At 38.5% G+C, this 17,501-nt stretch overlaps 1 protein-coding gene across 1 annotated transcript; it reads left to right on the forward strand.

The window, feature by feature from the left end:
* The first annotated feature begins 1,520 nt into the window (after positions 1–1,520).
* Positions 1,521–15,496, forward strand: LOC143289812 (uncharacterized). The gene is made up of 3 exons (XM_076598973.1): positions 1,521–1,587; positions 9,753–9,905; positions 13,498–15,496. Exons 2-3 carry the CDS (start codon positions 9,773–9,775, stop codon positions 13,797–13,799), a joined length of 435 nt encoding a protein of 144 aa, XP_076455088.1. The 5' UTR covers positions 1,521–1,587; positions 9,753–9,772; the 3' UTR covers positions 13,800–15,496.
* Positions 15,497–17,501: the final 2,005 nt, after the last annotated feature.

Genomic DNA, 17,501 nt, shown 5'->3' on the forward strand with positions numbered 1-17,501 from the left:
ACAATAGATAAAAGTGGCTTTTTTTTTCGGTCATCACACTCACACATACACAAAAACGCGCGCGCTCGTGCATTTTCAGTTTTGATAATCTTTTCACTCCTTTTGGACTGAGCCACGTATGGAGGATGTCGGTCTAGAATATTTTGTTTGCAGAAGCTGAGAAACATTGGTGCCAATTTCAAGATTCTCAGAACTACTATCGATATTGTATTGAGTATGTGCTGTTAACTGTTTCATTATTGTGCTGGTGTGGAAGTTTGGGAGTGAGAAGCCAATTTTGAATGATGTCGTGAGTGTGTGCAGTAAAGTTATGGCAGTGAGGCAAGTTAGTATGCAAGAGCTGTATGAAAGTGGTTCAGAAAGCCAGGCAGATAACAACTGACGACACTAGTGCTTTAGCAAAGTACTATGAACTGCTGCCACTTAGCATTATAGCATGATCAAACCATACTTAAAGTAGAGTCGTTGTCGTTGCTGTTCACCCCATCCCTGCTATCCACAACCCCCTAATTCCCACCACATGGGCCCCTCCAGCTTTCTGAACTACCAAATACACGAAAAGGTTTAAAATTTACATGGACAAGAAACAATTAAACAAACAAAGCGCCTTCTGGCTTGTCAAAAGTGAGTACTTCATTGCCTGGTCTGTCATACATCTGAAAGTGGTGTTGGTGCAGGACATGTATAATTATAGTCACCTGAATTCAGGCATATCCGAGCCGCATACAAAAATATTCCAAAATCAGAAATAACGTTTCCTTGTTCAAGATAGCGAACAACACAAATTAGATATAGAAAACACATGTATTTAATCACACACACACACACACACACTCCTTGTTAAATAGTCCATTTGGTTCGCTGTTGTTAGTTTTTCTTCAGAAATATGTTACATTGTCATGTGATTTTTTTCACCAAAACTTACATACACACACACACACACACTTTAACTTACTTGCATGCGTACACAGTAATTTCTCAACGCCACTCGTCTAATATTACTTACAGTTAAAAGACGTTAAACTAAAGAACGAACACACACACATACACACACCACACACACACACACTTAAATACATCAAAGTTTTTGTTCGAGAAGTAATGTTGTGATTCTCATCTTTCGCAGACGAAATAGTCGAGCGATATCCGACTGCTCAAGTTAATTGCCAGATCAGAAAACACAGCTTGGCAACTTTCTGTTTCTTAATAAAGATGTCAAAGAACAATTAAGCCCGTCGTGCAGGTAAATATACTTTCCGTTTCGATCCCAGGGGAAGTTCCGATATCAGGGGAGAAACTATTGCGCATGATCAGTTGAAAAAAAACACAAAAAAAACCCAACAACAACAACAACAAAAAACCACTTTGTCTGCCGAGACATGAACATCATAAATAAAACATCCCATTCCACATAAATTTGTCGCAGGCTGAAGTATGTTGTGTCACACACGCACGCACACACACACACACACACACACATACACCCACGCGCGCGCGTTCAAATAATGATTTCTCCAGCACAACCTTGACCTTTTTGTCAACAGTGGCGTTGGACGTGAAAAGAAACAAACTGAAACATCATCTTGGGTGTGTATTAATTACTTGCATCCTTGGTGTCAGTTTTTCAGCATGTATAATGTTTGTGAACATGTAGAGGTAATCCTGAATTAATAAATACATGGATTGGTTTAAAAGAAACCACATTTTACTCTGAATCCGAGAGTTTTGGGTTCGATTTTTGGAGATAATGTAAAATCATGACCAGAGACGGAGTTCCTGATCTTGAAAATACGTACATTACAGCAGAAACCAATATTAGTTGTTGTTTTATTTGTTTTTTGTTTTGTCTTTTGTTTGGGGAGTTGTTGGTTTTGCAACGAACAGGGGTGGCGTTCGCGAAGCTGGCTAGCAAGACAGTGAACTTTTTTGGGTTCTGGAGACACGAAAATACCCAGCATGCATGAACCACGACAGTCATCGGCAATGTCGATGTTGATCGTGACATAGAAAGAAGAAGAATAAGAACTAGATGTCTTCCGGATATCATATCATATCATATCATATCATATCAAGGCGTGCAGGCCTGACGAGGCCTTTTGCCCGCTTGATGTGGGGAAGAAAAAGAGAGTCCCCACATATGTCTGATGCATTTTTCAACATTGAGTGCGCAATGCTTGAAAAATCAATAAATATGTAAATGAGTTTTGTAATTTAAATTTTTCAAATGAATATCAAGATAATTTTTAAATGTATTCACTGTTCCTGCGGAAACAACATCTTGTGACAAATTGTTCCAAACATTTGTTACTCTGTTAGTAAAGAAATGTGCAAATCTGGAAGTTTTAACTGAAACTTTTAATAGTTTGTATGAATGGCCTCTTGTGGTACTGTTCTCATTCAATGTAAACAAAGAGTTTATGGTTCTGCTGTCATATAATCCATGTGTCATTTTATACATCTCTATTAAATCACCACGCAGTCTTCTATATTCTAAACTAGGTAACTTAAGTGCTTGCAACCTACTTTCATAGTCCATATCAGCAAAGCCAATGATTCTTTTAGTGAATCTTCGTTGAACATTTTCAATACTGTCTGTATGTTTCACTAAACCCGTATTCCAAACAACATTCCCATATTCTAAGACTGGCCTGACTAATGACTTAAATAATGGCACCATTATGTCTTTACTTTTACACTGTAGGTTTCCAACTAGCATTCCGGTCAATCTATTGGCTTTTTTAATGGTTTCATTAATATGAACATCAAAAGAGAGACCAGAGTCAACAATGACTCCAAGATCTCTCTCCGATGAAGTCTCCTGCAAGTCCGTACCATTCATATAATACTTATAATGTGGATTATTTCTGCCTACGTGTAAAACTTTACATTTATTGTTATTAAATTTAATTTGCCATCTATCAGTCCAGTGTACTAAATTATCAATACTAACTTGTAATTTCAATCTACCGACATCAGAATCTACTTCCTCATAGATCTTTGTATCGTCTGCAAAGATTTTCACAAAACAGTCTAGTATGTCAGGCATGTCATTTATATAATATACAAAGAGTGTGGGCCCCAAGACACTGCCTTGGGGAACACCACTACTCACCTTAACAGGACACGATGACTCAGTCCCTACTGATACGTACTGTGTTCTCTCATCTAAGAAATCTTTTATCCATTCCAACAATTTACCAGAAATACCGTACCCTTGCAATTTAGCAATTAACCTATTATGTGGAACTTTATCGAACGCCTTCTGTAAGTCCAGATAAATTACATCCATTGGTTTATTGTTTTCAAGTGACTGCATCCAGTCATGTACAGTATTCAACAACTGAGTCACACAGGATCTACCACTGGTAAAGCCAAACTGATAATCAGACAGTAAGTTGTTATCAATCAAATGTTTATTCAAAGTATCACGTATGAAACCTTCAAAAACTTTACATACAACCGATGTCAAACTTACTGGTCGATAGTTTCCAGGGTCTTGTTTGTTACCTTTCTTAAATATTGGTTTTACTTGTGCTACTTTCCATGCCTGTGGGATCTTACCATATGATACAGTCTTAACAAACAGAATCTTTAAGGGAATAGCTAAACTATTATGTAATTCTTTTAGCAAATAAGGGTGCATTCCATCAGGACCAGTGGATTTATTTACCTTTAACTGTGAAAGTTTGTCACTAATAATCTTTTCTGAAACTTCAACATAATCTGTTGAAGCTTTGCATTCTGACTCAAAAGAAGGAACATTGGTGACATCTTCCACTGTGAAAACACTAGAGAAAAACAAATTTAGGACCTCAGCCTTTTCTTTGTCATTGTTAGTTAAAGTTCCACCAGGTGTGCTTAAGTTCGGAATAATCTCCTTTGGTTTAGTTTGTGATGCAATATAATTAAACAGTCTCTTTGGGTCACTTTTAATGTTCTTTGCAATAGACATCTCTTTTTCCTTGGTAGCTTTTCGTAATGCCCTCTTAACCTGATTTCGAGCACGTGCATAAGCATTATAATTTTCAGTCGTCCTATACTTCTTATACCATCTGAAGGTCCTTCTTTTCAATCGTATCTTTTCCAAAACAAAAAATGGGACAGTCTTTTTGTAACTTTTGTTTCCAGTCCAAAACTCTTTAAATGGCACATACTTATCTTGTAATTCCTTCAATTTATCAGAAATGCAAGACCAACACTCATCCACAGATTTGAGTTCCAAAGTCTCTTTCCAATTAATGTCATCCAATGCATGCCTCATTGTCTCATAATCACCTCTATCATAAAAATAGCGTCTGCCTTTCGACTTACCAGGTAGTAGAATACCAGTATCAACTTCAAAAATAATGCTAGAGTGGTGACTTTTACCTATAGGGGGATAATATAAAACATTATAAACTAAGTCATCTCTGTTTGCTAAAACTAAATCCAAAATATTTGCTGTTTGATTACCACGAAAATGTGTTGGTTCCGTAACAAACTGTACCACAAAATTATCTTGCAATACTTCCAGAAATTTTGAAGCAGGGTGGTCTATGTGTTTGGTACACACTTCTTGTTCCCAATCAATATCTGGATAATTAAAATCACCCATCAACACTTTCTTACCTGTGCCTTCAAAAAACAGTGATACACATTTAATTAATTTCTTATTTTCTTCTAATGAACTACTGGGAGATCTATATGCAACTCCAACTTTTAATTCCTCATTATCAAGTGCAATGGAGCAGAAGACAGAGGGACTGAAGACTTCTTCCAGCTGTGTACTACGTACCACATTCAGATTCGACTTTGCAAACAAGCCTACCCCCCTCCCAGCCTCATTAGTATATAAAACATATCCATCAATTACAGGTTCCCATCCACAGTCAGGTCTCAGGGTCTTTGGCTTCAGTTCAGTAACTGCAATAATGTCAGGATTTAAATCCCAAGCCAAGGCATTCAGTTCTTGTTTTTTGTTTCCAATACTATCAGCGTTTAATAGTAAAAACTTCAGACCTTCAGGACTGTAACTCTCACCCCTTACATTACCATTACTCTTGTTGTTTGTAACTTTCAAATCTTTTTTATTTGCACTATTTACATTATTTACAGCATTTCTTTTGATATTCTTGAGTCAGTGCTCTGAGCTTGGTACCCCAGTGTTACCAGCTCTGTCCTTTTCATCCTGTCCGGGTTTGGGTCTGGGAATGATTTTACCATTTCTGATGATGACATCTGATGATGGCTAACAGCAAATGTATCCAGTGTGTTCAAAAAAGGGGACAGAACCATCAATAAAATGATGTTGGTTGTACAAAGGAAGAAGCAGAAATAAACTATAGATCCACATCACTAACGTCTGTAGCCTGCAGACTGCTAGAACATATTATCTGTCATCGCCTGCATGAACATCTGGAGAAGTATAACATCCTCACCGACAAGAACCATGGCTTCAGATCTGGTTATTCCTGCAAAACCCAACTGCTCACAACAACACAAGACTTGTTTGAGTCCACCGAAGCAGGGATACAGACTGACGTCATGATCCTGGACTTCAGCAAGGCCTTCAATACTGTGCCCCACACCAAACTTCTCCACAAGTTGAAACACAACGGCATCAGAGGGCCTGTCCACCAGAGGATAACAAGCTTCCTGACCAAAAGAACAATGAGGGTGGTTCTGGAGGGGGAATCCTCCGAGGAGGCTGCAGTTGAGTTGGGAGTGCCCCAAGGTACAGTCTTAGGCCCATTGCTGTTCCTGTGCCACATAAACGACTGCCCTGCTACTGTAACATCAAAGGTACGCCTGTTCGCAGACATCAGCCTACTCTACCGAGAGATACGCTCCTTCCAAGACCATCTCATCCTCCAAGCAGACCTCCATAGACTAGAAGTATGGGCAAACGACTGGGGCATGAGGTTCAGTGCACAGAAGTGCTATGTCCTCCCAATCAAAGCCACATCCTCCTATTTCTACACACTCTGTGGAGAGGTCCTGAAGCATGTAAACCACAATCCATACCTCAGTGTCCTCATCTCCTCGGATTTGAAATGGTCAGCCCACATCACCAACATCTGTAAGAGGGCTGGGTCGGTGCTTGGATTTCTGAGGCATAACCTAGGGAACTGCCCCCAGGAGTGCCCTGACTGGCCTACATCACTCTTGTCCGATCAGTGCTGGAGTACGGTGCAATAGTATGGGATCCGTACCTGAAGAAGGATATTGATCAGCTGGAGCGAGTACAATGGCAAACAGCTCACTTCATCAAAAAAAAAACTACAGGTCTAGAGAAGAAGGCTGTGTTGACAAGATGCTCCATGAGCTGGGCCTCCCACCCCTGCAAGAAAATAGGAAACAACAACGGCTCACCACCCTCTACAAAATCAGCCATGGGCTTATCAAAGCAATGCCACCAGAGAAATTCCTAACCCCTGCAAACAGAACCAGAAGGAAAATCTGCCTACAGCATTCAAAGACTGCAAGACCACCAACATCGTTACACGCCATGTTACACCAAGGGCTACAAAATTCCAGATGGCACTTCAGAGCAGTACAGATGCTCCTTCTTTTTCAAGACTATTGAAGAATGGAACCACCGGGAAGAAACAGCAATCCAGGCCAGTACTGTCGCCACATTTACAGCAGCGGTGGGCAGTTCTGCAGCCCCCCACTAAAACTCGTACTGCACATTAGTTAGTTACGCTAGGTAGGTGGGAAAGGATGGGGGTGGGGACCTTTTGTTTTTTTGTTATTTGATTTTGTTGGCTTGGCACTACCTTCTGTAGGGTCAGGGCTGGTAATGTACAGGCTTGCCTGTATGTGCAAAGCGAAAAGCGGTAGCGATCCGGCAGCTCCACACCTAGCTAGTCCTTAAAAGGTGGTGGGGTTTTTTTGTGCGCTCTCCCTGTTTTTCTGTCGCAGTATAACCAAAATTGGTTCGGCGACGTGCAGATCCAGATCCAGAACTTAAAGTCGATTTTCATTTTGTCCCCAAAATAATGGACTTCGAGCGAGTTTTATGATTTGCCCAAGTTGAATAGACACTGAGTAGCTGATTTTACTACATCTGCAAAACTTTTTGTTCCTTTGGGGTGCCTGTAAATTCAATATTTTCAGCAAGTTTGAATTGCCTTTCAGGATTGAGCGTCACTGAGTGTATGACAGAGCTGACTGAATTGTGAATGTATAACAGAGAGAGATCGTGCACAGATTTGTTAATTTCTTTGCTGGTATTGATCTGTGAGATATCAGTTTTCTTGTGGTAAATAGACAACAAAATGTGACAATTTTGGGGAATGATAGCCTCCAGGTAAACAAAGATCTTTGCACAGATTGCTTCTATATCTCCCATTGAACAACCAATTTAACAAATTTGATGAACTGGACCAATAACCCTTGAAGATTTCAGAGACTTGACAGAAGCATATCCTCTTAGGAGATTTCAACTATCCATTCACCAGTGTAATAGCTGTACTCACTGGTGTTCACAATTGCCACGTACACTACAGCATTGACTGATAGACATTACCATTCATCCAGACTCTGTCTGTCAAATCCAGGACGATCCCACTTGACAAGACAAGATCATTGACTTTGTCTTCAACTCCAGCCCATCCCTCATCAAATTTTCCAAGATATTTTCAGGACTTTCACATCATGAAGCAGTGGTGACAGACGTGGATTCTCAACCCTACAGTGTGAAGAAGTTAAGGTGGCACAACCTCCACTCAAAGGATAAGTGGGATGGATAGATTACTGTCCTCGGTATGTTGGAAACAGAACTGAGTACTATGCAAGAAGCATGGTCTGACACCAGTGAACTCTGAGTTCAAGAAAACTTTACTATCACTGTATTAGCCACAGACAAGCATGTCCCATTTTTGCTTGGACTAAGGAGCATCAGCTTACCATGGATTGATAGAAAGATCACATATATACTTGGGCAGAAGAAGAAAGAAATCAAACAAATTACCAATTGCTACAGAAAGAGTCTGAGAAAAGCAGAGTGGCAGAACATCAACAAAACGATTGAAACAATCAAGAAGGAAAACGACACAAAGCTTATGTTATGTGATATGTATGTCAAAGCTAGGCACCAGGACAGGGCAGGTGTGGCAGCCCTGAAAAAATGAAATACCCTTCACAGCAACTGCCACTCCTCAATAGTGAAATATTCTTCTTGACCATTTTAAGTCAGTCTTCACACTTGATGACAGAAGAACCAGACCAACTCAGCATCGATGACTTTGACATATCAATGGAAGGAATTGAACCCTTCCAAAGCCTGCAGATGGGACAGATTTCCAACCATAGATAACCATGATAGTCCAGAAATCTTGTGCAAACATCTGCTCTGTCACTTACCATCATTTTCTAACAATCCTCCAAGTCCTCCCCACAGATTGGCTGTCAGCAAATGTCTCAGTTGTGTACAAAAATCAAAAAAGGCAACAGAAATGTAGCTGAAAATTACTGCTCAGTCTCTTTGACCTCAGTAGGCTACAACCTGTTTGAATATTAATCTGTTGCCACTTCCATCAGCACCATGAGAAACATGCCATCCTCACAGACAGGATCCATGGTTTTTGGGTTTGAACATCAGGCCACTCAGTTCATTGCAGAGAACAACAGGTCCAGGGACCCAGACACTTTTGCATGCTTTCCATACCTACACATGCCTCATATTTACAATCAAACACACACACACACACAGATGTAAGAGGTGCCCGTTGGCAATACATGTATTCGGTTTTGATTTGCTGCTATTGTGTATGATTTTATGTAATATATGTAACTGTGTTTATGTTTAGGTTACTGGTTAGTTTGTTTTTGTGTTGTTGATTTCTTGTTATCCTCTTGTGGACAGTTGGCGGAATGGTCAGTGTCAGAGGGATGTCCAAGGTTTATATGCATGAATATGTATGTGACAGTACAGTGTATTTGTGCATAATTTTTTTTTTTTTTTTTGGTGTGTGTGTTTTTTCCGACAGGTTCTGTGTGACTTATATTCACAGTTTTTTTTTTTAGCTTTTATATATGATATGGCCTTGTGTGATCAGCTGGGCTTTAAGTATCTGTTTTTCTTTCTATGTGTCACATCTTTTTCCTACCTATTGTCACATTCATGTGTATGAATTTTAATCTAGAAGTAAGATCTGTCTCCAAACGTGTCATTTTCATAATGGTGTGTTTTATGGACGCCCAGGAAATGTGATTTGCCATCAACACATTCTAGCTGCATTTCTTGTGTGTTTTCTATGAATTTTTTGTTGAGCTCTGTCATCTTTTCATTTAAAATTTTGTGTGTGTGTGTGTGTGTGTTTTCATTGCCAAGAAATATGGTGGAACGGCCATAATAAAGAAAATTAATAAGACTATATTATATAACTTAATCATGCCCCATTTTCAGTTCAGGTGTTTTATCTTTCACTCAGCTGGAACCAGTTTTTTGTCTGACATGATCTTTCTTGGGTGATTTTTGTTGGATGAACTTGTGTAGTCAGCTTGGCTCTGAGCCAGATTGAATAGATTGTGAAAATGAGTGTCAAAGAGAGGAGAAAATATGAAAACAAAGGAGTAAGTACTGTTACTCTTTACAAGAGAAAAGGAACATAATTCAGGCTACGGTTTGAAGTCTGTGCTTTCATTTTTATCAAGATGTACCATTATTTATTTATTTGTTTATTGTTAAACTGAATTGACTGATCAGAGATGCATGTGTATCTGCCAGTATCAATGAAAATGAAGAGAAAGGCATTTACTATGTGCAGGACAAAGCGTGTCGAGAACCATGCTGAACAGTGTGCTGATTGTAGGAGTGCCCATGGTGGCACTGCTGGCAGCAGCATATTATGTCTTCACAAAAGCACAGCGAGATGGGCTGCAGGGAGCAGGGGGATCTGCCAGAGGATCCACATTTTCAGGTGGAGATATATTCTCTTTTGTTTTTATGTCTTTACAAAGATGGCTTATTAAGAAGTTAGAAAATGCACATGCGTGTGCACGCACGCACGTGCGCATGCAGACTGTGAGAAAAGAATAAATTTATTCAGGCCCAAGTGCCTTTGTTTTTCATAAAGAAGTGGAAGAAGCGTTAAAACCAGTCTTGGTTTAACTTTTAACCTTTATTTTGGTACCAGCAGCCTTTTAAAAACATTTTTCACTTCTGTTAAAACAACATTTAAACAGCTTAGATTAAAACTATCAGTCAAAAGAAACATCCCACCACAAAAATTATGTTTCTGTGTGTATTAGAACCAAAGTTACAGTCAATTGAAGTTAATTAAAATTGAGCCTTTTTGCGCATCATTTTGAGCTTTTGGACAAATCTCCAATTTTACAGCATCACTGCTTGAATACTAAACAACAGAGACAGCTGAGAATTAAGGAAAATGATATTTTGTTTACAGTAAAGATGCCTATTTTTTCCCCAGCTGTATTACCTTATTGTTTTATTGATATTGAGCTGTAAAATCAAGGTTTTTTTTGCAAATTCTCACAATGGCAAAATTTGTCAAAATAGCAACAGGTGCAGTTTCTTCATTTATCAAGCTATTTTTATGAAATAAAGTGATTTGCATGCAGCTGAGCAAGGCCTTTAAAATAGGGGTACAGCAATAATTCAATTTGAAGAATTTTTTAAGATCTATGTCATATGATCTGTAAGATTTAGCATCAAATTCTTCTCTTTTTTTTTTAACTGGACAGGCACACATGCACAAATACACATCACCATTCACTTTCTGACAGACACATACTACCATGACTTTTTAATTAAAAGTCACATTCAGCAATTTTTTTTTTCTTTACTTCCTTTTTTTTTTTTTTAAATCATGTTATCAAGTCGCAGGAATGATGATGTTCTAGAAGAACAGAAATTTTTTGTGTAATAATTTGTGTTTTGTAAATAAAAGTGAAACCACTACTATAACATATATCTGCTGATTAATTTCATTTCAACAGATAGCAACTTAACATACTTATCATTAATTCCATCATGAAAATAAGAAAAAATTATCATCGCTTTAGTTACATTCGAAACGAGGTGCTGCAGTATGAGGTATTCCCAGTGATCGAGCACTTTCGTGCACTCATTTATGAAAAATACCCCCTCTTAAATGTTTATCGATGATATAATCAACAGTGTGATAGTAAAATCAAACAAACTCAAAGGTTTCAGAACCGACCAAGCTCGTTGTTGAAGTCTGGCTCAGCTTCTACTGCCATTTTGGCATCCAAATGATGCACAGCCACTCTTTCGACTCAGAGCTTGTCTGCACCAGTAATACCACACGGTAGTTGTGTATGCCTTTCGAAAGGAAATTGAAAAAGCTTCTCTTTGATATCCATAAATGCTATTGTATTTATTACCAAATTTGAGAATTTCAAGTTTAAAGTCAAGCAAAAAATTTTTTACGCGCTATATTCGCAATAAGTGATTTTGCAAGCCGAACTAATATTCACCGGAAAGATCAGGTTCAGACAAACACAGCTGTATTAAAAATAGCTCTGTAGAAGAAAAGAGACGCGAAAACCAGTTGACGCGATCTGCGTCGGAGCGGTCGGCCACGGTGTGCCAGAAGCATTTTGACTACCCCTGATTTTTACTCTTTTATTCAACAAAGATAAAATACAGATGAAAAACAAAAACAGCATTGGAAAGAGGAGAAAGTGAACTTTATTTCCATATATAAAACTTTCTTTATTTTTTAATCATCACTCAAGTTGCAGGCTTGAGGAAAATGGGCAAAATCGACGTTTTTTAGTCATAGCTTCAGTTTAACAAGTGAGGCTGCCGGTACCTACTTTATTTCAGAACATAAAAAGACAGAAACAAGCAACCATTTTAGTTATATTGTTAAAGGAAAGAGCCATTTGTAAAATCTGATATCAATCACTTTTCATCCCCTGCAGAATAATGTGTTTGTGTGTGAATGAAAAACAGTCGAAAGTTTAACAACTGAAGTAAATCTCTCCTAACGTATGACAGTCAGATTATTACAATCATTACATCTTCTGTGATTATTCCATTGAAAAAAAGAGAAAAAACATGAAAGTATGATATGATCTTATATAGAAATTGACAATTGAACCAGGCTGCCTCATCTCTATTTTGTTAGCTAGCTTGTCAGGTAACAGGAGGATTGCCAACAGTTAACATGAAAGAAAAACAACATTATTTCATTTTGCACTTGATGGGCCAAAATTTTTCTTTGATGCTTTCATCAAGATCATAACTTTCAAACTTTTCTTTTCTGTTGGTTCATGTCACAATCAGCGTCTAATTATATTTAATACATTTGTTCTTTAGTTTTCTCTTCTTGGGGCTCAGAAGAGTTTCTTGTTGAGTTTTTCCACCTGATTGATTGCAAAATAATCATTACTAAAAGGATGATTTTTATGAGAAGTTGTGTGGAAGTATTCACTGTTTTATCTATTCAATTTCAAAATCATGTGTAAAATATAGGTGCAGTAGTAATGCAGTAAGTAAGTAACCTTTTGACACCTTTCATCCAAAATGTTTTGGGACTTAGTGCTGTATATTGGCCTGAGTATATGTAAGCAAATAGAGATCATCAGCGAATTTACATTTCTCGGACTGATCATTTCCAACGATTTGAAATGGGAGAAAAATAGGGAAAAAAATTGTTAATAAAGCACAACAGCACATGTACTTTCTTCGGCACCTCAAAAAATTTGGTATTAGCAGTCATTCAAAGTGTGTTAACCTTCTCTATTACTGTTTGGCATGAAAACATTTCCAAGGCAGAAGTCGCAGCCCTGAACAGAATCGTAAAAATTGCCACCAAGATTACTAGGGCTGATCTACCTTCTCTAGATGACATATTATAAGCGGCTACTCAAAAAAGCAAAATCAATCAGCCAGGACGAATCACATCCAGCTTTTGAGATTGTCGAGATGCTGCCCTGTGGTCTTTGGTACAGAAATATAAGGACGAAAACTAGTCGCTGCCCTGTGGTCTTTGGTACAGAAATATAAGGACGAAAACTAGTCGCTTTGCCAATAACTTTTTCCCCAAAGCAGTCAATGCCCTGTCTCTTGAACAAATCCAGTATGATCGAAGAGAGTTGTGCAATCAAAAACCACTGACCTGAAGGTCTAGTCATCAGCTCCATCCACATGTGATATGCAGCTTATGTTCAAATATCTGTGTGTGTGTGTGTATGTGTGTGTGTTGTTGTCTTCAGTTTAACGTCTTTCCACTTGAAGTGATATTATCAGTAAAGCCAGAGTCGGGAGATTCAGAGGAGGTGTGGCTGTCTCCATGGTCATGATTCCCAGCCACCCGGCTGTGTGTGTGTGTGTGTGTGCACAAGTTTTCATATTGATATGCACATGTATGTGTCCTAAATTCTACTGTATCTGTCTTTGTGTATGATTTTGGATTTATATTTGTACCTTTTTATGTATTATCCCCCCCTTCCCACCTCCCCCCAAATATTCCTTGTGACCCCAGTATATAGACATATTCTGTTCTATTCTATGATGGGCAGGTGGTAAAACCAGCCGACCATGCTCCTCAAACCCTCGACGCCGCCGGGTGGCTGGGAATCATGACCATGGAGACAGCCACACCTCCTCTGAATCTCCCGACTCTGGCTTTACTGAGGAAGAGCAATGTGAAATCTGCTTTGAGAATGTGGTGCGGGTGCAGCTGTACCCTTGTCAGCACAGCGACATCTGCAAAGGCTGTGTGCACAAACTTCTCACCTCCAACAAGCGGCAGTGCCCTTTCTGTCGTTCTCGCATTGATGGCTATATAGAAGAGGGCAGCAGATACTCTTTCAGGCATTAATTTTCATGAGTGAGGTGCACCTGTTTTGTTCGAGTGATTTATTGTGTTGACTGATTTTGTTAAGTGACTGACTGACATTGAATCTGAGAACTGATTTAGACTGGGACTGCATTAGCTGACATGTGCATCGTGGTTTAAAGATATGTCAGATCAGAGAAAAGCGGGAAAGGTTTTGGTCAGCTTTGTTTTATCTCTTTGTTGCTGGGGTGTATGGACCAACTTTGTGGGATTTGGAGTCTGATTGTAGAAATTACTTGATGATATTTTATAATGGTTGATTTTTTAGGAATATGTTTTATATGATATGATATGATATAATAGATATCAATATAGAGGGGAGTTGGAGGTTTGTCATCTGTTGTGCTGGAAAATATTGTTTTGTAGATTTGAACTTTCTCAACAAAATGTGTGGACTTTCTTTTTTTGTGTGTACAGTGTTGGTGGTTGGGTGGTCATTATGCAGGGAATTAAGAAGCATTCAGAAATGTGTCATGTTATGCACACAGTCTGAATATTGCACAAACATTAAGACATTAAAAGAATGGTATGAACAATGTATTTAATTGCTATCTTCACCAGTACACACTGCTGTTCATTTTACTTCTATCAGAAACAGCATTTTGGATGTTTCTGGTGGTACCATTGAGAGTATCTGATACCATTGATTAGCTGGTACTAGACTTTGTATATATGCAGGACTGGGTTGAGGAAGGTGATGTACATGCATAGATATGTGTGTGTGTGATTCAGATGGGGTATAACAACTGAGTGATGAAGCCATCATAATGTTTATTTACTTATTCCTTTTTTTTTTCTTCTAATAATGTTCCTGTTCATTCAATTTCCATTTGCAGTTGTTGAATCCATTTAAAACAACAACAGAAAATGTCAGTGTAGTTCATCCTTACTGGCTGATGTGGAAACTGAGCTTCAGGGTGTCAATGTTTATGCATCTATTAATGTTACCAAAGTCATTGAAAGAGGTTTTTGGTGTGATACAGCCACACAAAACCTGCTCCATGGACTTTGTGACATTAGGTCATATGTCTTGAAAATTGATGTTAGTTTCTTTTCCTGTTATATTTTAATGGGTCCAGAATACATCAAAATCGGTTTGTGAGTTTGTGAAAATGCGCCATTTATTGATTTGACTTACTACACATGCATGCTCACAGATACTCACATACACACACTCAAATGCACACACACACACACACACACACACACTTTCTCTGTTAAAAGCTTTTTCAGATACTGGTCTCAAAATTAAGAGCTTCCTTGTAGAAACATCAAAAAGCAACAAAAAGAGTTGACTACTTATCAAGATCAAGATGTTGAGTTGACTATGAAGTCCTGTATCATGAGAGGACTTGTATTAAAATGGGTACGCATAGTGTGGGGTAATGGCTTGTGTGAGGATGGAAGCTGAGAAATGAGGGAAGGTGAAGAATGTGTGAGTGTGTGTGTGCGTGAGTGTGTGTTCAAATGTTTTATATCATATCATGTACCCTTCATTGCCTTAATAAGCATAATGTTTATATGCGAGTGCCTTCATGTATGACATAATACAGATATGTGTGTGTGTGTGAGAGAGAGAGAGAGAGTCTTTGTTTTTTTAATATGCGTGTTCTTTATATTATAATACAGTACATGAATCAATGAAATGAAAAAGGAAGTAAATAAAAGCATTCAACATTACATCCAGTTTGAAGCAGTATATTGTTCTGTCTGTCAGATAATTTTGGTGTATTTGATTGGCTTAATTTTCTTTAAATAAACTGCGACTGCGATGTCTTGGCTGAGTTTGTTCATGACATGATTAATATAATGATAATAACGGGACATTTATCAGCGCTTTCTTCATTGCACAAAGCGTTTTACAATCCACGCACACACACATATGAAACACACTCAGTCCTCAACTCACAACCATGCACAATAAACATATATATGCACATACAAACTCGTACGTACAATACATACATACATACATACATCCATTTGGCACACACACAATGCAGTATTACAAATATACCTACACAATCAACTAACACATTCATGCATTAGAGAGGGTCTAGAGGAAAGTCTTGAGATCAGATTTAAAGGAAGGCAGTGAGGGGCTGTGACGGACATGGTGAGGCAGAGAGATCCATATTTGAACAGCAGATGATGAAAAGGCTCGGCCACCATACTGTTCTCTTTTTTATTTTGTGACGCGGAAGATTCTATCATCAGCAGCACAGCGAAGAGAACAGGAGGGTACGTATAGATTTGAAAGATGTCAGAGAGGTATTGGGGGTGCAGTTCCAGATATGACATGTTAGCAGAGACAGGTGGCTTTGTGTTTGATTCACTGCTTTATTGGTGACCAGTGCAACTCTTTTAGAATGGGTGTGCAGTGTGAGGATCTTTTGCTTTATAAATCAGTTTGGCGGCGGAGTTTTGTACCTGCTGTAGTGGTCTTAGGAGTGTTTGCGGACAACCGATGAGAAGAGTTGCAATAGATAGCTTGCATGAACTAACTAGTGTTTTGGTTGCGTCGGGTGTGAGGTAGTAGCATATAGAGCTGATTCGTCTGGGTTCAAAGTAGGCTGCTTGACAGTTTTTGCTGATGTGATACTGCATGGAAGAGTTTCCAAGATCAACAGTGGAAAGTAGGGAAATGGCATCTACTGATGGAGGAAGGAGTTTGAAGGCTTCGGTTTTATCAACGTTTAGTTTCAGTTTGTTTTCTGTCATCCAGTTTTTCACTTCCGTGACACTGTCTTGGAAGAGTTTGAATAAGATGTTTATAATTTGGAGGGGAATCAGAATATTTAAGTTGAGTATCATCAGCATACATTTCATGACGGATGGAATAAGCGTCAATGAGAGGTGTGATGGAGTGGTGTAGAGTATGAAAAGCACTGGGCCTAGCACAGAGCCTTGGGGAATGCAGAAATTAAGAGTGGATTCTGAAGATCTATTTCCGTTTACAGGTACAATTTGATTTCTGTCAGAGAGATAAGATCAAAACCAGTTGAGGGCAGTGCTTGTAACTCCAAAAGTTTGATTCAAACATGAAAGAAGAATATTGTGATCCATCATATCGAAGGCTGCAGAAAGGTCCAAAATTAGAACAAGAATTTTGTCTTGGTCTAGAGAATTCAACAGATCATATACAATGAGTAGGAGAACAGTCTGTGCAGTGCCCAGGCCTATAAGCAGACTGGTGATTGCTGAGTAGTGAGTGAGAGATCAAATGAGTGAAAAGTTGATGGAGCATGAATTGTTCAAGAAGTTTGGAGAGGTATATATGCAGTTGTGAGTCTCTGTGTGTGTATTGTGTGCAAGTGTGTGTGTGTATGTGTGTGTGTACTTGTCTGTCAGACTGCTCACGGATGATTTTTTTTTTTTTTAATTGCTTGTTCAGAAACTGCTTAACACATGAACTGACAACAGTGTTCGTTGCTTATTTTTTCTTACAGTGTTCTACTCTGGATCTGTTGCTAAAAGATTGAGTATATTCATGTTTTTTTAACTTCATTTTCTTGTGTATACTAACACACATTTTCCCTATCAGGATTTATAGTAATTAAAAAATAAATAAATAAATAAAAATTCACGTGATAACCTTTATCCTGCTGTTCTTTTGATTCTACACAGAATGTCACAGATTTAAGTTTAACCAGGTACCGGTCTGACTGTGTTTGCACTGTTATA

Source organism: Babylonia areolata, chromosome 14, assembly GCF_041734735.1.
Source record: "Babylonia areolata isolate BAREFJ2019XMU chromosome 14, ASM4173473v1, whole genome shotgun sequence".
NCBI lineage: Eukaryota > Metazoa > Mollusca > Gastropoda > Neogastropoda > Buccinidae > Babylonia > Babylonia areolata.

Excerpts from the sequence above, each read along its gene's own strand:
- LOC143289812 (XM_076598973.1), top strand. The coding sequence starts at position 9,773 with ATGCTGAACAGTGTGCTGATTGTAGGAGTGCCCATGGTGGCACTGCTG. Across the intron at positions 9,906-13,497 it reads CAGAGGATCCACATTTTCAG|GTGGTAAAACCAGCCGACCA; the intron begins GTGGAGATATAT and ends TATGATGGGCAG.